The 22,469-nt window shown below is 39.7% G+C and overlaps 2 protein-coding genes across 4 annotated transcripts; one reads left to right on the top strand and one right to left on the bottom strand.

Annotated features, from left to right (window-relative positions):
- The first annotated feature begins 1,267 nt into the window (after positions 1 to 1,267).
- Positions 1,268 to 19,511, top strand: epyc (epiphycan). Its single transcript, XM_075471684.1, has 10 exons — positions 1,268 to 1,474; positions 5,342 to 5,495; positions 11,699 to 11,870; positions 12,240 to 12,701; positions 13,009 to 13,218; positions 15,622 to 15,750; positions 15,996 to 16,154; positions 16,317 to 16,519; positions 17,168 to 17,263; positions 18,422 to 19,511. Exons 2-10 carry the CDS (start codon positions 5,349 to 5,351, stop codon positions 18,590 to 18,592), a joined length of 1,749 nt encoding a protein of 582 aa, XP_075327799.1. The 5' UTR covers positions 1,268 to 1,474; positions 5,342 to 5,348; the 3' UTR covers positions 18,593 to 19,511.
- LOC142385288 (uncharacterized) lies at positions 19,245 to 21,915 on the bottom strand. Of its 3 annotated transcripts, XM_075471682.1 has the most exons (5): positions 21,744 to 21,915; positions 21,302 to 21,395; positions 20,594 to 20,681; positions 20,426 to 20,519; positions 19,245 to 20,302 (listed from the first exon to the last, which is right to left on the bottom strand). In XM_075471682.1, exons 1-5 carry the CDS (start codon positions 21,823 to 21,825, stop codon positions 19,815 to 19,817), a joined length of 846 nt encoding a protein of 281 aa, XP_075327797.1. In that variant the 5' UTR covers positions 21,826 to 21,915; the 3' UTR covers positions 19,245 to 19,814. The 3 variants fall into 3 exon arrangements, with proteins under 3 accessions (XP_075327797.1, XP_075327798.1, XP_075327795.1); XM_075471683.1 differs by having other exon boundaries at positions 19,245 to 20,519; positions 21,580 to 21,915; XM_075471680.1 differs by having other exon boundaries at positions 19,246 to 20,519.
- Positions 21,916 to 22,469: the final 554 nt, after the last annotated feature.

The raw sequence follows: 22,469 nt of genomic DNA, 5'->3' as shown, positions 1-22,469 counted from the left end.
AACAAAAACATGGTTTTTAATCATATAATTATTTTTTCTTATAGATCTTCTAACCTCAGGGTGAGTTATCACACGAATACATCTACAGAAGGGATCAGCTGTGCAGGGCTTTTCAGGTACTGTATAATGCTCTTTGTCATCTTTTTGTATCCATCAATCATTGTCCGATGATATGATATTTTGAGTGAAATTTGGTTCAGTTCTTTCCCATTTTTTCTCAGCAGGAGAAAAGCTCTGGATAGAAAATCCCGGCTTATATGGAAGGTGCAGAAGGATTTCTGGCTTTTCTACCACGTCCTTTGCCTTTCATTCATCAAAGGGTCTAGAGTTACCACAGGATGAGTGAGTGGAAGCGAAGGGCAGGTTGAGACACAATCCTGGCTAAATAAAGCTGAGTGGCCACCTGTGTGTGTGCTGATTTTCTTCTTTTAACAATGGACACTAATGCCAAAGTGTCAGTCTGTCTGACGCATCTGTTTGAAAGCATGTCTGGATCTGAACGTAACTAAGAAACAACAACTTGCCCAGAATGTCTTAGTTTTATAACCAAGATCTGATCATTTTCCCTGCAAGTTAGACCTGCAAACTTCTAGCATGGCTGAACCCAGATCCATAGTTTTAGCACATTATTGAGCAAATGACGACGCAAAGAGAAAGCTGCTTCATTCAAAAAGAAGGGTAGAGGCCTTCCTCCAAGCTGGGACTTCCTCTCAGCACCATGCTAACAGGGGCTCCTTACAGAGGTCCCATTGTGTACAAGGGTCCCGTTTATCCCCCCCATACATGAAAGTAACACATGCCAGAGTTTCACCTCAGGAAAAGAAGGACAAATTTTTCAGTCTGAATTGACTCTTAAAAGAGTAAAGGATAGTCATGTAATAAATGGATAAAAGGTTTTACCATTTTGGGGCATTTGTTCTCTGTCATATGTGCGTGTTTGTGTCCATATGTGCGTGTTTGTGTCCATGTGTGTGCGTTTGTGTCCATGTGTGCGTGTGTGTGCGTGCGTGTGTGTGTGTGTGTGTGTGTGTGTGTGTGTGTGTGTGTGTGTGTGTGTGTGTGTGCGTGTGTGTGTGTGTGTGTGTGTGTGTGCGTGTGTGTGTGTGTGTGTGTGTGTGTGTGTGCGTGTGTGTGTGTGTGGTGTTTGGGAGGTTTGTGCATGCTGGTGTACAGTGTGGGGTGGGTGCTCTCAGAGTGACCAAAAGTAATCTGCTCTGGTCCAATCAGCCTCAGTGCCTACCTTCACACATAAGCGGCAGGGCACTCGGGTCCGCCAGAGCGCACAGACCTACACATACACACACACCTTGACACTTGTCACATTCACACACATACACACACCTTTCACACATTTCACGCACACACCCTCCCTCTTCAAGGCACCCTGTGCGACCTCTCACCATTGGCCAAGTCCCGGAGCCCTCAGCATCTCCATCACGGCTGAAGGGACCATTCGGGAAAGCAGGAGACAGAGGTAAGCATTCTTGGTGCTATGTTCATGCTGGCTGAGCTGCTCTGTGGTCCAAGGGATTAGGCAGGCAGAGGTGCATGATTAGCCCATTCAAAGCTACTGCTTCTAAGGGATTAAAAAGGAGCTGTTCCTCCAACTAGTTTTATTTCAGCTCCTCGGATTGCTGAGTTTTGCAGGTGTCTAAAATGTGGATGCATTTGTTGTACTTTAGTGTTTTTGTATTTTGCTTTTTAATAGAAAAAAAAAATATATATATATATATATATATTACTTGTAATTTTGTAAGCTTCTAGTGGTCCAATTCTGGTGTGAGCGTCAAACAGGTGTTGAGTAACACCTGTGGTAACCTATCTAGTATCTTTTAAAACTTATTTTGGTTTATTTCCAAGTCATTTCAATGATAAGGATTATCATGCTTTTCAGGGAACTTTTGCAGCAAAGCTCTTCTCATTTCAGAAACTCTGATGATGATTTCATGTGTTGAACATTTTTTACCTATGTTTTCCCTTAAAGAATAATCTCATGCACAAATTGTTTGTCACACTGTTGCGTTCCCTGTTTTAATGGAGGAATTTCACAACACCTTCTTTATGCTGCAAATTAACTAGATTGTTCTGCAAACTGCTGCAAAGGGACATGATCTAGTTTGCCTGTGAGTTTTTAGAGGAAAAGCCAGAATCATTGGATATAAGGAATGTCCAGCGTAAAGCCAAACATAACAAGGAGGTAGTCTAGAGGCAACACACATACACAGCTTCCACACACTGTACATTGTGATGGCCTGTATAAAAGCACACCTCTGTGCTGTCTTCAGAATGGTTCTTCTTTCAGTCTAGCTTGCTGGATGCCTCGTCTAATTCTATTTCAGTTGCAAGCTTCCCAACACAGTGCACTGAGTTCACGCTGCAGACAATGAAAGGACTGGTTGACATAAAAACTCCTTCCCTCCTCATATCAACAGGGATATATTCATGGCTTACAAAAACTGAAAATGTGCTCTTTTTTGTGGAGGGGGGGCGGTATCTGTCCTCATCCCAAAATAGCAGCAGATGTTTGTCAAATTTCTCTCTCTGAAAGATAGGTGTGTTGAGACTAAGTGTTCATCTGTGAGAGGATTGCATCTGTCCAAGTGTGTGTGTGTGTGTGTTTTTTTGTGTGTGTGCAAAATTGTGTGATGTGTGTGTGTGTGTGTGTGTGTGTGTGTGTGTGTGCGTGCGTGCGTGCGTGCGTGCGTGCGTGCGTGCGTGCGTGCGTGTGTGTGTGCGTGTGTGTGTGTGTGTGTGTTTGAGCACTGACGTTGCTAAATGAAGCTTTTCCTTGCAGCAGTAACTCGCTGCCATCCTGTCCACAAACCTCGGTGGAATTTGGAGTTTGAGTGCTGAGACAGGCAGCGAGCGGGCCTCATAAAGGCCCTCTGTAAAGACCCAGAGGTCGGGTTAGCTTAGAAAGCTGTCTCTCTCTTTCTCACTTACTTGCTCTCCCCCTTCTCCTCACTCTCTCCATCTAACCCTGAGGGCCAACATCTAGTCTCCGTCTCACTACCTATCTTTCTCTTCATTTCTTCTTCTGCTCCCTTGCTCTCCATTTCTCTGCCCTGGCCTAGAGGACTCTCATTCAACTCTTCTGCCCTTTTTTGGGTTTCAGATACTCTATCTGAGGCCAGCTGCAACATGACCACACCTGCTATTAGTTTGCTTTGAATACTGACACACTGACGCTGTCAGATGATTAATCCCCAGATCCAGTATATGTAATAGCCTGCTAAAAATATGTAAAAATTAACACGTGCTAATGCTTAAAGCATTTCCCACAATGGAATAACATCCGTGAACTAAATAGTTAAACTCATGAAGACTGTGCTGCAGACGAAATTCACAAGATTATGAATAGCAGCTAGGTCAGGGCAGTGTAAAGTAGATTTGTACATAATGAGAATCATACATGCTAATTTTAGACCCAAGTAGAAAGATTTTCCTGTCTGGGTTTTAGTTTTTTTGCCAAGAATTTGGCTTTTTCCAAAGGCTGTTTTTGGTCTAATAAGGAAAATAATCAAAGCCCTGCAATGCCAAAAACACAGAAATTCAAATATTGCTTTAATCGGCCCAGTTTGATAGAAATGTTTATGTGAAAGGAGCACAGCCTGAAAGTTGATATCATGCAGGCATGATGGAGCACAGCAAGCTTCTTATCTTGGTTACCATGCCAGTCTTGCCCCATCATCACCACTGTAAGAAGGTCTGATATTTCACGTGACCTTCATTTACACAATTTACATCATTTGTGTGCCTGCACCTAAAAAACAAAGAGTAAAAACAACTATGTTGGACAAGAAGTTAGGCCTTGTGAATGCAATGTTTGCATCCGCCCTCCATTCTTCTATCTACTTACGGCCTTTTTTGCCTGTTATCGTAAGCTCTGTTTTTGTGGCAGCTTCACAAAATGACATGAGACAGTAGTCCCACACCTGTCCAAGAACAGGAATCGATAGATTATTGAAAGTAAAAGATCGAGACTCCATTTTGAAACTCACTGTTGAGCTGATATTTTGAAACCTTGAGTTGGCATTTGGACATTTTGATATGTTTGGACTGAAATAGTGGACAAAAAGGTTATTTTGTTCTCACTACCCAAAATGTTATATTGTCACACTTGGTCAGGAACCATTGCATCAGTTTTGAATCCAGCAGGTACCCCCAAGGCATCCATTTTTGTACATGCATGGTTTTCAAAGCTGGTAATGTGATAGTCTCAAGACATGGCACTATGGTAACATGGAACATTTTGGCAAATTTTCATTTTTGACATAGTAGTACAATTGTATATCAAAGGAAGTTAAAACAAAGACTGGAACTAAAAAAAAAAAAGGAGTATACAACATGGAGAAGCTTGGACTTCATTACAAGTTTCTTGCTTGGAAGCCAGGTGTCTATTACCCTCCTCCCCTCCAACATCCTCGTGCAATTTTTGTTGATAAGCAAACATTACAGAATGAAGTTTTCCTGTTATCATTTACTTTTAGCTCAGTTTGTGTTTCAGTTACCACCATGGAAAGACAGCTGGCAACATGCAGCATTCCCTGTGTGTTGGAAAGTGACAGTTTAGGTATATTATGTCCATTGAAAACTGACTTTAAGGGCTCTTCAATAAGAGTAGGTAGGTAACAAGTTCAGAATAAGAATGTATTGGAGTGATCCTGATTAGCCAGAGATGTTTTGTAGCCTGGAACCTTTGCTTTGGTTGTGATCATTTCAGAAATTCCAGTGAGACCAGCTTTAACACACTTTAACTTTTACACCATATCATTTTTATAAAAATAAAATATTCTCCTGGTTCTTGATCAGGTAATCTCTGACTTTTTACTCTCTACACTACACTACAGGGAGCACTGATTTGAGCTAAGATGGCTCCTCATTGGAGCAGTGAGCCTCTCCCTACAGAGATGGAAGAGGCCCTCGTATTTTGATCCCTTTGAGCTGTCCACACCTTGATAATGAGTTGAATGACCTCAGTTATGGGACCCAAAGTCATCTGCAGTTGGTCTGCAGTACTATGAATGGGTTATGCTTACAATACTGTTGACATGAAAGCATCCCCTGATGTGCACTGACAACATATTTTACTTAACTATAATAAGCTACAACCGTAAAGATGCTTTTCTCACACTCTATATTTTACTTTTATCAGTTTTTACAGGTTTGCTACTTTTACAGTATAGTATTTTATTGGTTGCATGAGAAAATTACAAATAAGAATCTCACCTTGAGGTTGTTCAATTACCCTGCAATATCGATTGTATGAACTGTATGTAGAATAATAAATGTTTTGATGAAAGTTCTCCTTCTGACTTTCCAACTGTCTGCTCTTGTCAAGGTGGACTATGAGGATGTTTGTGCGGCTCGTATTCGGACTCTTTGTCCTCAAAGCAGCAGTGGCCAGCCCCAGGTTTTCCCGACAAGTGGACCCGGACACATATGACAATGCTAACTATGACTATGAAGACGAACTGACCATTTATGAGCCTCAGGTAGGAACATTTTGTTTGCACATACTTGAGAAAGTGCTTTCCAGAGGCTTTAAAACTCCCTGGAAACACAGCAGCCTTTAATAATGCAATTAAATGATTTAGCCAGCTTTTACTCGCAGGTCAAGTGAATTAAATGTTTTAAGATCATTTGTTTTTGGTGGTTCTGAAATGCACTATCGGGGGGAATTGCTGTGAGTATATTTCCGATGTAATACGCTTTGACATGTTACATTTTAAACTGTTTCATTGTGGCCACAAAACTGTTACAGTAGGTTTAACCAAGGGTAGTATTTAAGTATCTCTTGAATAAATTCACATGGTTAAGAGTTTAATTTATTGCTACATTACACTTACACAAAACATTTATGAGAATAATGTCCACTATAGATTTTGAGTTCATTTCATGCTACACATTTAATAAAGAATGACTGCTGTAAACCTGTGGAGACAGAGACTATGAATTATATCACATCAACATTTATATTCCACGTCTACAATTCCAGATAAGAATGGTGCATAAAAATCCAGATTTTTCACATTTTTCAGATGTATTTCAAATCAAACATTTGATGGTGTTATATCTGTTAACGGTGGGGTTTTGAGCTGAGGTCCTTGAGCAGAGAGGGATCCTGCTGATGGCAACAGTTGAACTTGGAAGCAAGACAAATTGCTTTCCAGCTTTGTTCGCAATCGTGTCCAAAATATTTCAGCTTTCTACCTTGGCAAGCCACCATTATAAGTTCCATGCCTTAGAATCCTGCAAGCACCTGGAGCTGTTTTAGCTGTGAAATCAATCAATATTAAGGCCATAAGATGGACTTGTTTTCCTCTGCGTTGAAAAAAACTCAAGATTAATGACTGTTAATCACAGCCACTGAATTTTTACAATCAATTTCTACATTAATCTTTTTTGATTTTTGCAGAGTTCTGATCGTAAAGAGAAAAAGCTACAGCTACCACTGAGCATTATTTGTGTGTATTTTTTCCAAGGAATTTGACAAGAGCATGTCAGTCATCTGAAACCTCCAATGCTGCTGTGGAATCAGTTTTCTGTATGTGACTCCACATGTGTCACAATCATGGTGTTTCTTGTGGCCCAGAATGAATAACTGGCATCTGTCATGAGGAAAATACAAGCACAGCAGTGCAATCTGAGATTTGTTCCATCATTCTTCTAAAGTTCTCTTTGGCGAGGAAGTTTTTCAAAGATGAACGGAGAATACTAATGTAAAAGCTTACTTGCTTACATGAAAAATAGATACCAGCAGTGCCCTTTAAGTCTGGTTCAAGTTTACTTTGATATGGTGAGCCTGCAGGGTAAACAGGAATCACTGGCTTTAACCAAACTCACGTTACCAAACAAGGAAATTAGATCAGGGCATGGTCCAGATGGCACAGGGTTAAACATCCACGCAAGCTTATCAGCTGGTACCCTTCGAGCCAGCATCTTAAGTTAAAACTGATGTGGATTGCACACACAATATCACTGTTACCCAAGATCCATCCCACAATTCAGAGCAGATTTAAAAAATACTAAAATCACTCTCTGTTCATATTAGAATCAGGACATCTTGTTCCCAAAATCTAACTGAACAGCGACTGAGAGCAAGAAACACTTCCACTTTAAAGCCATGATCAACATGACAGAGCACCGTAAAGCTGTTTAGCTGAACGTTACACATATTGTTTCCCAATGTGGGAAAGATTTTGTGCACAGGAATGGTTTTGATAATGTTTATCAGAGGGGTGCCATGTTTATATGACATGGCATGTTGCCCTAAGATTTTAAGGGAGTTTATTCTGTTTCTCTTAAATCTGTTTCTCTTTTCGTCAGGTTATCCACTCCAAATAAACACAGTTATGACTTATAACTGTAGGGTTGAGAAACATAATTTTGCAAGGACTGGCATCTAGTTTTGTTAAGAAGGTTAGGGGACAAATCTTTATAGGAATGAAGATTGAATGGATTTTTTTTTCACACATGCACACAAATCTCTGGGGAGAAATGAAGCGGCAATGAGCTCCAAGCCTCTGGAATGCTGAGTCATTACTTTTCATGTCCAGCTCTTGTTTGGTATTCCTCTTCTTTCTTTTAGGGGCTTGCTTCTTTTGAGAGAAATAAAGGCATATCCATTTTGTTATCCAAACAAATCATCTTCAGTCTGCTGCTTTTCAATACTTTAATCGCTATCTTTGGATTCTCTGACACTTCAGTCCAACCGAGATGTTCAGTGTGTTTCTTGCAGTTTTCTCTTGGCTTAAATGATCTGTTTCAGAGCAAGTTGGTTTACTTAAAGCTGCTAATATGAACTTTAAGTTTTAACTCTACTCGTACATTTTAATTAAATCTAACTGTTGTGACTTCCACACAGAAGTTCAAAGTTCACATCAGTTTGCATTGTTCAAACTGCTATTGTACTGGAATTTGTCACTATTGTATATTTTAAAGTGCCTTCTATTGCCCTTCATGTATGTCTCTTGAAAAAATACCATATTTAAATGTCAAACATAATCCAAAAACGGGATTGTCATAATGTTTGTATATAGATTTAAAATATTCTTACTGAGTAAAAAGATAACAGGAATACTCAAAACTCTTGAGATTTAAAATCTTTTTCAAAGACCGTCCCAGCCAAGACGGTCAGTGACTCCAAAACCATAAAAATCACTTTTAAAAAAAGGTATCTGATATATCAACAGTCATTGCAACAGTCGGAAAAAAAACACGGAGTAGCATTGATCAATCATAACATTGGATTTGGATGACTTTGAATTTGTTGGCATACTTTAGAGAAATAGTTGGGCACTTTTGAAAAAATATCCATTTTTGCTCTTTTGTAGAGTCAGATGAGTAGATCAATGCAACACACATGTCTGCTCATTAAATATGAAGGAACACCCCACAGCTTGTAAGCTTAGGTTAATATTGCACAGCGTCATCTGCCCTGTTTTAGCACAGAGTGGAGTAAGGGGGTAACTGCTTACTACAAAATCCTCCAACCAGCATTTAAAACAGTGAAAACAATGAGTGAAAGCATAAGGAGACAGCAACTGAATACAAAAAAAATAAAGAAATGCTGAATGCAAAAACAACATTTCAAAATAAAGTTTTGTATGGACAGAAAGTGGTCAGAATGGGACTTGATCTTGTCTCTGGCAGACAGGTGTGTGCCATCTTTCACCTCACCTTATGCTTATGTAACTGTTTCAAAGTTTGCCATGAGATTGGGTTAGTGGTAGAGACTATATGAGTGCCTGTTTAAAGGCAAGCCATAATGTTTTTCACATCATTTTTAGCACATAGTTTCTAATACCTAAAGCTAAGGATTTGGTGTTATATGCCTAAACCTTACCAATTACTCTTACCATGAATGAAAACAGGAGTAAACAGCAAGCATCTCAAGTTTGTCTTGGCTGACGATCATATCCAGCTTCAACACTAATCCTCCAAACACAGACTGTTTTTACCTGTTAAAGTTGATCATCCCTCCTCTTTAATCAGCGTCACGAAGGAACTTTGGTTTATATTCCTAGTTGCATTTATTATTGTGTCCTCGTGCATGAAAGGAAAATCATGTCCCAGAACATTAATTAAAAGTTCACATTTCATGGCAGTTTCATGAACGTCCATGACGTTGCATTGTTTACATTCAGGCTGTGATCATTTCGCTACCAGCCATCTGCTTCATGTTGACAAAGACCCCTCCATGATCATTGTGTGTGAATAGTCATAAACACACATTTTCAATCGTCAAAGAGTGCTCTCTATTTAAAACAATGATTTAAAGAATAGCCTCTAAGTTGTAGAAAGCTTCATTTATCTTCATGGAGAGAGAGAATAATCGACTTTCCAAAATGTTATATTATTTCTTTATTTATTAGTATTCACTCTGAGCTGAAAAAGCTCAAAACGGTCTCACGGCCTTTAATACAGTTTAAAACTTCAACGGGGTACATGCTGTACTGAACGTGGTAATGAATTATGGTGATGTCTGTGGGGTTATTTATACTGTTGCAGAGAATTTTTTCAAAACGATACAGTTAAAGAGCAAGTGTGAGGTCTTATTGCACACATCAATCTGGCCGTAGCACTTTTAGTAGCTGAATCCATGCACTGATTATTATACTATACATTACAGCAACAAAATAACATTTGGTTCCCATACAGCATCTCTCCTTGTGTCCCTGTGGATTCTACATTCCCATGCTGTTTCCAGAGTTGTTGTTTTTTTTCTGTGTGTTTGATTGCCAGCCTTTCACCTCTTCTTCCCTCTCGGGTATGTATGTTTGCTTTTGGGGAAAGGGGGAAATGAAGGGGAGAGCTGCAGTGAACTGACTCTGTGCATGACTTTTCAAAGGCTTACCTTGTTGTATCCGAAACTGTATCTCAGCAAAGCTTTAGAATTTGGTGCTGAATATTGCTTCATTGGTTCATTTAATCAGTTACATTTCTGTACTCCTAAATACACAATTTAGTTTAACTTTGATCATTATACACTTTTATTGTGACACTTCTTGGTTTGAGGACATCTGTTTACTTTGGAAGAAGTCAGTTGTAAAGACTCAGATATGATCCTTGGAGCTACCATGTGTGTCTTGGTTCCACAAGGACCATTCCTCATTTGGAGGGTTGAGTGATCTGGAGCGTCAGGTACTACCTGTGGCAGTATGTGGAAGCTCATTGCCCTCCTCTGGAGGATGATAGAACTGCATTTTTCAACAAACACTAAAACACCAAAGGGAAAAAAATATGGTATCAAATGGATATACTTAAAGCTTTTAATGGAGTTATATGCTTTAATTCATCAAGTTTTGTAGTGTTGTTTCTAAATATATTTCCCAACATAACATTTGAGAAAATGCTCATCTGCTTGCCTTCTGCCTTTGCTCACAATCTGACATTTTGAGACCAGATGAGGCGTATGAATCATTTTTGTCTTTGGATGTTCGGATGAAGTTGATAACCGTTTTTCCTCTTTACTGTTCAGTTCATAACCAAGCAAGTCTTAAGCTGGAGTTTCCAGTTGAATCCCAAGAAGTCTGAAGTGCAAGTGATTTTACCTGTGGCACATTTTATTCTAACACGTATTTTGGTATAAATTGGCGGATTTTCTATATAAATATATACATCCAGGAAATGAGAATGAATGGTAGCAAGAGAATAAGTTAGTCACTACTATCTCTGTGATCATCAGCTTGTGTTTCCCCCCAACAAAAACTTCCCCAGTGTTCATCGCATCAGAGCTCAGGTGAATGTCTTTTTAACGACTTCAATCGTTGACAGTTTGCTGCCATCTAGTGGTGAAATGTTTTAAGGTTTGCACTAGTCTTGAATTCCATTGGTTCTGGTTCTTGAAATGTCATTTTTTGCTTATAAAAATGTGCCTTTTTGCTTTTTTTTATCAATTCAAGCACAGTAAAAAAAAATGAAAGACAAACAATAAAGAGTGGGAGAATGTATCACACACTAAAAAGATACAGGGGAAATTGTAAAATCACAAATCACTAGTCTGTCCCAGATGCTCATCTTTTAAGTTCTAACTATCTGTCTTAAAAGGAAAAAAATAAAAAGCCCTAGTCTGTGAGGTAAATCCTGAAGCTGACAATGCATAGGAAATATCATTGTACCACTAAAGTGTTGAGTAAAAATATAACAATAAAGAAACAAACTGCTGTATCGTATGTTTTGTAATTTCCTGGAATTTGAATCACATTAAATACCCTACTTTATTGTCAGTGTTTGTCTCATAAAAGGCTGAAGCTCTTGTACCCTTTGATGCAGAAGTCATGTTACACGTCAGCTGATATTGCCAGCCTACATTGCATTGAGATGTAATGTCCTGTTAGTGTTTTTTAATGGTTTACTCAATGTTGATACACGTTTAACTCTCGAGACTTTTGTAGATTTTATGTTGCCCTACTTTATGAAGCCTGTGTACTCTCAACTATCGTTTTCTTACTTTCCTCTGTGCAAAAACTTAATGTCGATTAAAATAGATTAATGTCTATAATTTACTTCTTTCAAGTGGAATCTGATAATACACTGAAATAAGTCATTCATTCAGTTTTGGAACAGAGCAGTGCGTTTTTGACCAGGTTATTACTGGGTCAAAGTTAGTCGATCTGGGTGACAAAAATTACTAAGATTGTTTTTTTTATGCCAAATATTGTATATTTCTGACTTGTTGTTGTATTTTTCCTAGGAAGAGATTGAAATGCCTCCAACTGACTATAACTATCCTGTAGCAGAGGACTCACTGGAAGAAATTAAGCAAGAGGAAGAGGAGGAGGAAGAAGAGCTGCCTCTAAGACCCCAACTTGTCCCTCAGGGTTCTGGGGGATCGGGCGTTCTTATGGGCCCAGAGACACAGAAAGGTCTGAAAAAGCAAGCAAATTTAGATTTGCACTTCCAAACGCATCAAGTTAGTTGATAAGTGAGCGCACTCAGTTTTAGGGCCTTGCACTTACTTTAGCTTATACAGTTGTGAAAGCAGCTTCACTCAAATTTACCAAAAACAACCATCATTTGTCCTCTAAACTCATCATCTGCGTCATATATTTTCATCTTTTCCATGTGCATGTTATCCATTTAACTAGCAGTAAATGGTTAAATGTGTTGTGTTCACTGTGTCTGTTTGTCATCAACTATTCAACCTAATCGTCACTGAGATCTCCAGAGCTGATTAATGATCTGTTTCATTCTCATCTATCTGTTTAATGATACCTAATCTTGTCTCTAACAAGAGGTGGAGCTGCGTCTGACACCCACTGATATTCTTCATATGTCCGGGGATTTTGAGGGCTCCATCTCTGGAGCATCTGGAGCCTCTGGATCTGGAGGCTCGGGAGACATACTGGTCTCCAGTGCCTCTGGGGAATTCGATGACATTATTCTAATATCTGGAGCCTCAGAAGAGCTTTTCAGCTCCGAAGGATCCGGGGAGTTCTTGTTTTCTGGGGATCTGTTGATATCAGGGGATCTCTCAGGATCTGGAGATACCATGGGATCTGCTACTTCCGGAGCCTCTGGGGACTTTACCTCCGGAGGTTCTGGGATTCCCATTGAGCTGCCCCTAGGCTCTGGAGGATCTGGGGACCAGTCTGGCTCCGGGTTCTCCGGAGATCCTTTCTCAGGGGCTTCTGGGAGCTCTGGGGTTTCTGGGGACTCTGATGAGTCTGGAGTAGGGATAACTTTACTATCTGGAGGTTAGTACCTTTACAGAGCAGTCAGTAAAGCTTGTGGCTGTTTTTTCACCTGCCAATAATCATTCTCTTTGTGATTCATGTTGTTTACCTGTCTTAAATTCCATTTAACTGATTTTATTTTAAATGTGGTTAAATGTTGATGTTAATTATTTGTGCTACAGACTGTCATTGTGTTTATGTTGCCCATAATCATGTCTTTCTAACACCCTATCTTATCTAAAATGTGAGTATGATTGACTGGTCAATGGGTTGATTGATTGTCCCTCTTAACTTTCACCACCTAACCCCAACCCTTGGCTCTAACAAGAGGAGGAGCTGCCTCTCATTCCCGACATTATTCCTCAAGAGGCATCTGGTGCTTCTGGGGAGTTCTCAGGAGCTTCAGGAATCTCAGGGGCCTCAGGGGATATTTCCTCTGGAGATTTAGAGGTTTCTGGAACCTCTGGGGCTTCTGGTGTCTCTGGCTCTGGAGACAGTGAGGTCCCTGAGATAACTCTTGTGCCTACACCTGATGGAGGTCAGTATTCAATCTAGACTTTTGTGAGATATTTTAAAGGCAGGATTAACTGAAGTCTGTATCTGAGACACCAAAATGTATGCTAAAGAACAAATACTTTACTTGAAGAAGGTGCTAAGGACCCCTCTTGTCTTGCTTTTGTTCACCAGTTATTCCCACACCTTATGTAAGGAGAACTTAACTTAGAGGACAACTGATTTAGTAGAGATTTTTGGAAATGGAAACAAAGTTTGATATTCATTGCCAGTGAATTCTCTATCTTTAGCACCTTGTCTGGAAAAATTGTAATGGCTTACACTCAAGGCTCAGAAAAAAGGTAATTAATCGAGGCAGGTAAAAGTGAGGTTCAAGTCCATGAGACAATAAGTACAAAGCGCTCCAAGACAATCTGGCAAAAAGTGAGTGGTGGACCAGTAGTAAAGATACAGAGAGGTCTGATCAGGGCGGTTGATGAACAGATATCTGGGAAAGATCAGGAGTCTGTTCCATGATAAGGTTTTCCAGATAAGTCAGATTTGATTCAGTTAGTCAGACTGGTTTTTTTTCCCTTTTTGTTTCAATAAAACTAGTAAACCATAGGACCAGCTCTGTTTCTATGACAACTTATACTGGGCATGCTAAATGTTGGGCCAAGCCTAGGTTTTAACTTAACCAGAGTAAGGCTTGGACCAAGAGAAAGCAATGACATTACCAGTAACTCTCACTAAGACTATCCCTCCAGAAATTAAAATTCACAAAAAATATATTTATTTCAACTTGGTGATAGACCTTCATTTATGTTTGATTAGGCTACATTGTAAGCAATATCAAAGCTTTTGAAATTCACAATAAGTCTTATTCAAGGTTTGAGAGCGTGAGCAGGTTATGTATGACAGTGGTCGTGTGACATTGCGATTATAACAATGATTTCCTTAGAAGAGAGAGACTGCAAAGGATCTTCATAGGAGGACAGCACCTTTGAGCAATTTCTCAAAGGAAATAGATTATGAGGAATATATGAGACATGAAAAGAAATAAGTCCCAGGCACTCAAAAGTAGAAAAGAAAGAAGGTATAAATAAAAAGCCTTTAATGACTTTGGCTAATCATAATAAAATACCAACATGTTTCAACCACCACCGTGGTCTTCATCAGGGCAAAGCAGAAGTCTACTTCTGCTTTGCCACCACCGTGGTCTTCATCAGGGCAAAGCAGAAGTCTACTTCTGCTTTGCCCTGATGAAGACCACGGTGGTGGTTGAAACATGTTGGTATTTTATTATGATTAGCCAAAGTCATTAAAGGCTTTTTATTTATACCTTCTTCCTTTTCTACTTTTGAGTGCCTGGGACTTATTTCTTTTCATATCGTGGATTTCCCTACCCCAAGAGCACCACTTTGGACTGTTCGTGATACACCTGAGCGCCGGGTTGATTTCTCTCTTTTCGAATATATGAGACATTCGTGCAAATAATTATTTTGTTCTGCATTGTTTTTTTTGTCTTCATGTTGAAGCTTTAATCTGTTTTAGTTGCTTTGAATTTTTTTGTCCTTTTCTGATCGTCCCCTCGATTTCATTTTATCATAGCGAGTAAGATGAGATCCAGTTTCCACACCTTCAGTTTCCAAATGTGTTTGTTTTCTTGTTCATAGTGCAGGAGCAGATTCAGAAAATGTAAAGTAGCAACGTGAGTTATGTTCAGATTATATGCATCCGTTATGTTAACCTGTGGTTACGGGGTTGCTTCACCACTGCTGTTTACCATGTTGAATTGGATCTGTCTTTGACCCCTTGTGCTGGCTGAAGTCAGCATTCACACACATTAAGGTTGATCACTTGAGCCTGTTTTGAAAGAGTGTAACTGGTTGAACTTTAGTTGACCTTTATGGAACTATTTTGGTTCTGTTAAGTCAGGCATTGGACTTTCACTCCTGCTTTTTATCAACATAATTTATGGAACAGGCCCGTAATGTAGAACTATCTAGCAAACAGGGTAGGTGGGAGACAATGGGTCTGAAATGCCCAGAAAGTTAGTAAATGCCTAAAACAGAGAGAGTGTGAATGGATTGGACAGCGATTTCAGACTGTTACAATAGCAGCTATACGTGAGGAAAGATTCACTGCAAAAAGTCAACAGTTTTTATGTAGCCTAGCTGCACAACAACAAACCCATTTAACTTGGTTCTTTGTGTTTTTTGTTCTAACAATCATGTTGTTTGTAACTATTTTGGAAATCACACCTAATGTCATTAACGCCAGAAAGCCCATTTCATTTAACCTACATTCATAAATGCAGAAATCTTTGTTTAACACTGCTAAAATAACTTGCTCCGGCAAACAGTGGGCTACTGATTGCCAGACTTCCTGTTCCGTGTCCATGCTGATCTAACCTGTTCTTTTAACACCTAATCTTGTCTCTAACAAGAGGAGCTGTTTCGAACCACACCAGAAACCCCTCAGGAGGGGACTAGCAGTGTAGAAGAGACTGTGAGCTCTGGGTTGCCAGAGCCTGAACAGCCAGAGGAGCCTGATGAGCCTGTGGTTGACAGACGAGGTCAGTACTGAGAAGCGCTGAATATAGAGCAGGATGTTAAATCACACTTCCCTTTGGAAAGCCTGATATCCTGGATCCTGTCTTTTAATGACCCTGTTTATTGCACACTCTGTCCTTGAGGGGGGTTGAGACTTATCAAGAACTATCATGCATTTTGGCTCTTAACTATTTTATTCTATTGTTTTCAGATTTCAACGCTTCCAACTTCTCTTCTCCTTCTTCTTCTTCTTAACCGTGTGTTTCAGGTATGCCCACTTGTTTGCTGTGCACATGCCTCGGTGGTTCTGTCTATTGTGACGACATGAAGCTGGATAGTGTACCACCTCTGCCCAAAGACACCACTCACTTCTACGCTCGCTACAACAAAATCACCAAGATCAACAAGTCAGACTTCGCCTTCATGAGTATGTTTCCTGTTTAAATGAAAATTAATATTAGACCAGGTATGTTCAGAAGCAAAGATGAAGGTGAATGTCGAAAATTTGATCACAAACTTATCTGTAATGTTAGAGTGAGCTATCCGTGAAAGTTCACAGCATCTCAGATTCTGTTTTCTCACCTTCCAGACAAGCTGAAGAAGATTGACTTGACTGCTAATGAGATAATGTCTATTGAGGACAGAACATTTATGGGTCTACCTGAGCTGGAGGAACTGGTGATCAGAGAAAATCACATCTCGCAGCTGCCAGCTCTACCGGAGACCATGACCTTGATTGATGCCAGCTACAACAACATTGGTTCAAAGGGTATTCATAAAGAGGCATTTAAGGTACGCACACCTTCTTTACTGACAGCTGTAGTTACACCAGAGCTTTACCGTGAAGGGTATAAACTGTGTAGTTACCAATAAATTAAATTAAATTGCATAATAGAACTGAAATAATAGGAAAAGACGCAATGGAAGTTTTCCACACACTAGAAATGTGTTTGAAATGTAACAGATCCACACCAAAACTACCTTATTCAACATCAGCCAACAAACTATAATTGAAATTTTGTAATTCTCAAAGATCAAGATCTGTATTAAATGCTTAGAATTATTGCACAAACATTACAGAAGTCTTTACACATTATAGTACCTGTTGCTGAAATGCTGATGTTGTGTAAATTGTATACTAATGTTATTAACATAAAGTGGTCTTGTTCATCGAACCAAAGGTTTTTTTTGCATCCTTTACCAGATGTATAACAGTACTTTGCTTTTCATCTATTGCTGATGAATGAACGAGATAATGTTGTTAGGAGAAGTGAGAGGTTCAAAAGTTAGGATAAGAATGCTGCTGAGCAGAGCAGACAACAAACTTCCAACTCAGTCTTCTGAGATCTTGTGTTGACAAGATGATTTTAAAAATTCTGTAACAAAAGTACGATCGAAACGCCACTAATGACTTCTGTGTTTTTCCTGACTGCATTACAGGATATGACTGGCCTGCTGTACCTGTACCTAACAGACAACAACATTGATTACATCCCAGTGCCTCTACCACACAGCCTGCGATCTCTACACCTACAGGTACGTCTACTTTGGCCTCCTGTTTTAGCACTCCCAGAACCTGTTCAACACTGAAAGGAAAGTGTTCTTTTCTCTCTTAAGATTAAAACTTCTTTTGAAAGCATCTTGTGGCAGGATCACACCAGCCACCTTATTGTGAAAGACAACACCTATTGTCAAAAATGTTCTATCTACACACCAGATACAGATGGCTGAAGCTCTTGACTCAATTACCGCCTGCTTTCCAAATGAACCTTTATTTTGATCTCAGTTTAACACCTGGTATTTTTGACTGCCTCTCACACATTTGCAACACGATTGAATTGACTAAATTTGGCAGCAGAAGACTCACATCAGTTTCGATTGTCAAAGCTGCATTTGTGATAAGTAATCCTACAGCAGATGTAACCAGGATCACAGTTTGCTGTGATGACACACACAGAAAGACTCATGCTCTTATATCTGGCTGTTAACACACATAACTGGAACAATAAGAAGATTAACAACGTATGCGGTGCACTTTCATCTGAAGTCAGACGAAAACATTTGGAACGAGCAAAAAAAATACACCAATTATTTTGATTTTTTTTTTTTTTTTTTTTTTTTTTTTTTTATAAATCAGTCAGATTTATTAGCTCCACATGTTACCCTGAGGTGCCAGAAATGATCACCTGAAAGCTTTGATTTGCTGACATTCTCTACATGCTCTATTTAACAGCCTCTCACAAAAATGATGGAATCACCCAGTTTAGAGGGTTTTCGTTCAGTCTGGTTTATTCATAGCGAATAAATAACCAAATCATAGATATGACAAAGCTATTTCCATCGAATAGTTGAGCATTCTGGCTTTCTTTAAAAAAAAATATTACATAAAAATTACATTTATTTCCTCTATTTGATCTGACAAGAAAATATAAACAAATTTTTACAGAGCGAGAATGTTTAGGTGTCAATTGAAATGGTTTTGTGTCATATTTGTGTTACGTATTTCTTATTTCTCATTTAAAAAAAAAAAGAAACTATATCAACATCATCCAAAAGTGGTGCTTCCATCATTTTTGCCAGGGATTGCAAACCGGATTGATTCAGTGTCTCCACGATGTTTCTGTTGTGTCTTGTTTTTTTTAATGAAAGTTAATAATTAGGTTTCCTTGAGTATCCTTCTCTCTTCTGTTGCAGCGCAACAACATTCAAATGATGCATGAGGACACGTTCTGCAACCTGAACGATTTCAACTACATCAGGAATGCACTGGAGGACATCCGTCTGGACGGCAACCCAATCAACCTCAGCAGGACCCCACAGGCTTACGTTTGCCTGCCCCGTATACCAATCGGGGATCTCATTTAGCCACACATGTACCCACACTCTTGCACACAAGTACAACCACATGCACACATATTTGTACATACTGACATCCAGAATCACAACGTATTCACTACTCAAACAAACCATCAGTTGCAATAGTGTGTTATCAATAAGCTGTCATACATGCTGCTGACACATATGCAAAACTGTGTGGAAATCTTTGTTTCATCGTCACCCAAAAACCAAATACAATACAATGGAGATTCTGAAGACCAAGCACATATGCACTACTTTACCTTCTTCAACTAGATCCGATTTTTTTACCAGCAACACAACAGCACACACACACACTGAAACTATCACTCAGATGCAGGTGCACACACATAGAAATTCGCTCACAGACTACGGGAACTTTCTCAAAAGCCAAGTGGTTCCAAGTCAGTTTATTAAATACCCTTAAATGGCATGTATGTTTCTGTTACATGTCTTCCCATGACTGGTAACAAAAGCAAACCAATATACTGTTTGAATATGTTTGTTTTGTAAAAATAAAAAATAATATTAATATTAAAGACTAATCTAACACTTTTGGTTATGTATACTGGCATAAATTTATTGAAGCTGGAGCTTAATGGAGGTAAATTGAGTATCTAATGCAATAAAAGACGCATTTAAACACAATCATTGGTTGTAAAGTCTGTACTGTAATATAAAATATATATTTGAAAAGGTTTTTTTAATTTTATTTTTTTTCTACATGAACTGCAATAATTGGTATAATACACTTCCAAAAGTGATGTTTTAATCATGCACAAGAGCCTACACCAAGAACTCTGAGTCGATCAACTAAAGACTATTGTTTGATTTGGGTGGGGGGGTTGTTGTTTATGATTGTGGATGGGGTTAAGAATAATGCTAATAGCTCCCTATTGTGTGCTCTGTATGGAATAACCACAAGTGAATAAAGTCGTTTTGAAGACCTCTCCAAACTTGGAGTGGCTCAACGTTTTTATTGACAAACCTAAAGGTGGTGGATATTGTGGACTTTGATTTCCATGACGATGCAGTCATGGTGGAAACTGCCCACAGTTTTTGTCCACAAAACTTCCATGTAAACCAGAACTGAGATAGAACAGAAAGGGATCAAAAAGACAAACCGCTAGAATGGGTTTTGGGTCATCTTTTTGATCCAAAACCCAACACGATGACAGTACCTGCAGCTGAACGAAAAATTAAACCGCATTTGAATGTATGGCTGATTTTCTTAAAAATTCTGAACAAGTTTTTCAAACAAATAAAGGAGCCGTTCTTTCCTATCCATAACATCCGAGTCCTTCACATTGCTGCCGTCCTCAGTCCCTTCTTTTTGTGGAAATTGTCTCTCCAGCCTTGCTTTCTCCTGCTCCAGAGTTAGACGCTCAGTGCGCACAGTGTCTCTATCCTTCTCCATCATCAATTTCTCCCTCTCCATCACCGCTCTTTCCCTCTCCATCGCCGCCCTCTCCCTCTCCATCATTGCCCTCTCCCTCTCCAGCAAAGCCCGGTCCCGCTCCAGAGCAGTGACTTCCCTGTCCAGCACCGCCCTCTCCCTCTGCATTAACAGCTGCTCCCTTTCCGTCAACTGTGGTTCACTGTCTTTCCCAATATTCTTACCCTCCACCTCTTGTGTGATCTCCTCACTTCCGTCCAGCCACGCCACCTCCTCTCCATCATGAACTCCATTTAGCGTAAGCTCAATCTCAGGCCCAGAAGCTATCAAATCCAAAGCAGAAGACATCTCCATGGTGGATACCTTTCTCTTTTTAGGCCTGGAAATTGGTAAGAAATCCCCATTGCTGCTATTGTTGGAGAGGGCTTTGAGGATGGGGGCATTACCTTGCAGCCGACCCTCCATGGCATCATCCATCAGAGAGAAATAAGGCCACAGCTCAGGAAACACTTTTTTCCCATCTTGAGGATTCTTTAGCTCCTGAGGGGAAACAGAGTGCAAAGAGTAAACGGACATTTTTGTGAAATTAGTTTCCACATGAAGAAAATCTGTACCTTATATCTGTTCTTCATATTTTCCCATTTTTTAGATGCCTGACAGTGAGTCATCTTTTGCTGGAAGCCCATATGTTTCAGAATGGCTCTGAAAACAGAATCATTTTAGTGATATCAAAAAATGCAAAAAGAAACTTGTGATTCTCACGAGGAAAGTCTGAACTTGGAATATGTATAACATTTGGGGGGCCGGGGGGGGGATTATATTGGTCGATAAACCTTTCCTAATATATCTGCAGCAGGAGTCTGTGTTTTGCCCCAATTCTTTGTTGATTTCTTCATAGTTTTCTATAATAACAACTTGACCCTCCGACTGATAAAGGCGGAACGTAATCGGAGCAGCTTGTGCGGAAGAAGCGTCACATCCCGAAACATTCTCAATACCCAAGTACGCAAGACCGTACTCGTGTGCTTACAAGTATGGACTTGACAGAAGTACGGACTTCTGAGTACACAAGCACACAAGTACGCTCATTGTGCATTTGGAACGGAAGCTCGTGCCGCACTGCTTTCTGGGATAGCAAGCTGTCTGAAGTCTACACAAGCAAGTCACCACAAAGCACACATCCGGGAATGTGGAGCGTACTTGTCTGGATGCGTACTTTGAATTGGAACAGTACTTGGTCCTTCAGTGATGACGTTTCAGAAGTACACGAGTACGCAAGTACAGACAAGTACGCATATTGAGAAACGGCCATATGTACATACCTCCAAGCCCACTTAGAGGTGTTTCTCCTTCCAGAGAACAGGTTATTGTTTGAAATTCTCAGCTTCACAAAGTCTTCAACTTCTTTACGACTCACTAAAAGAGTGGAAAAATTAATAATAATTTTTTTTTTAAAAGGTTAGATATGAATTGTAGCCTCTGAAGGTAAAAACAATGACAGACTCTGAAAGCGCGTTGAATTAAGCTTTATGTGAAATGTGTATCAATCAATATCTTGTTTTAGACGTTTTGCAGTCTTTAAACAAATGAACAATATTACCAGATGAGGTTGGTTAAAATGCTGGAAGAGTCACTTTTAATGTTGAATGAAGACACCAGCCTGCTTGCCGAACTTTCTCTGAAGAGCCCTCTTTTGGACCCTAAACTAAATAACTCCAAACGTGTTGTTGGCTTCATAAAACACTTTATGACGCCTGTACTCACTTTTATAAGTGAACTCCATGGGGTTGGCTTTATGAAAAGTGGCGTTGGTGTACGCGTGATCTTGATGTTCCATTACTTCCATTTCTTCGCTAGAATGAGAGCCAAGTGCCCTCCGTAGGAAAAGATTGCTCGGTTGTTGTTATTTGCTCCCTCCGACGGTCCCTACTTTCTTCTTCCCATCTTTAAATACAGCCCTCTACCGCCCCCAGCGGCCACGGAGTGACAGCACAAGCCTCCTACGCCATGCAGTGTTTTGGCTTGGAATATACTAAAAACTTCACCACTAAACTAATTACACCAAAAACAAAAGTCCGTTCATTTTATTTGTTTGTATTTTGAGTGATTTTGAGTCTCTTAGCGGGAGTTTTTTTTTATTTGGAGAGATGAGAGAGATGCATCAGACTTGACCCAGTCCTGCCCAAAGCCCGGACCTCAACATTACTGAAGCAGTGTGGGATCATTGACAGAGGACGGAACGAAAGGCAGCCAACATCCAAAAAAGAGCTTTGAAATGTTCTTTAAGAAGCCTGGAGCACTATTCCTGAAGACTGCAAAGAAATGACAGAAAGCTCGTCTAAGAAGGTTCAGGCTGTGTTGAAGAATAAAGTTGGTAATATCAAATACTGACTTTCAAGATCATTAGAACAGCACACCCTTGTTTTTGCCTTGCTGTGTACAGTTTTTTTTTCTCATTTATTTGCTTGCACACGTTTCCTATTTTCCTGA

The sequence above is a fragment of the Odontesthes bonariensis genome, chromosome 8 (genome assembly GCF_027942865.1).
Source record: "Odontesthes bonariensis isolate fOdoBon6 chromosome 8, fOdoBon6.hap1, whole genome shotgun sequence".
In the NCBI taxonomy this organism is placed as follows: Eukaryota; Metazoa; Chordata; class Actinopteri; order Atheriniformes; family Atherinopsidae; genus Odontesthes; species Odontesthes bonariensis.
The sequence above is the reverse complement of the archived record's forward strand: the minus strand, read 5'-3'. Positions and strand labels throughout refer to the sequence as shown.

Coding starts and splice junctions, on each gene's coding strand:
- epyc (XM_075471684.1), top strand. CDS start 5,349: ATGAGGATGTTTGTGCGGCTCGTATTCGGACTCTTTGTCCTCAAAGCA. Junction 12,702..13,008: donor GATAACTTTACTATCTGGAG/GTTAGTACCTTT, acceptor GGCTCTAACAAG/AGGAGGAGCTGCCTCTCATT. Junction 16,155..16,316: donor GTCAGACTTCGCCTTCATGA/GTATGTTTCCTG, acceptor CTCACCTTCCAG/ACAAGCTGAAGAAGATTGAC.
- LOC142385288 (XM_075471680.1), bottom strand. CDS start 21,825: ATGGAAGTAATGGAACATCAAGATCACGCGTACACCAACGCCACTTTT. Junction 21,396..21,743: donor CATGGAGTTCACTTATAAAA/GTGAGTACAGGC, acceptor CCACTCTTTTAG/TGAGTCGTAAAGAAGTTGAA. Junction 20,520..20,593: donor ATATGAAGAACAGATATAAG/GTACAGATTTTC, acceptor GTTTCCCCTCAG/GAGCTAAAGAATCCTCAAGA.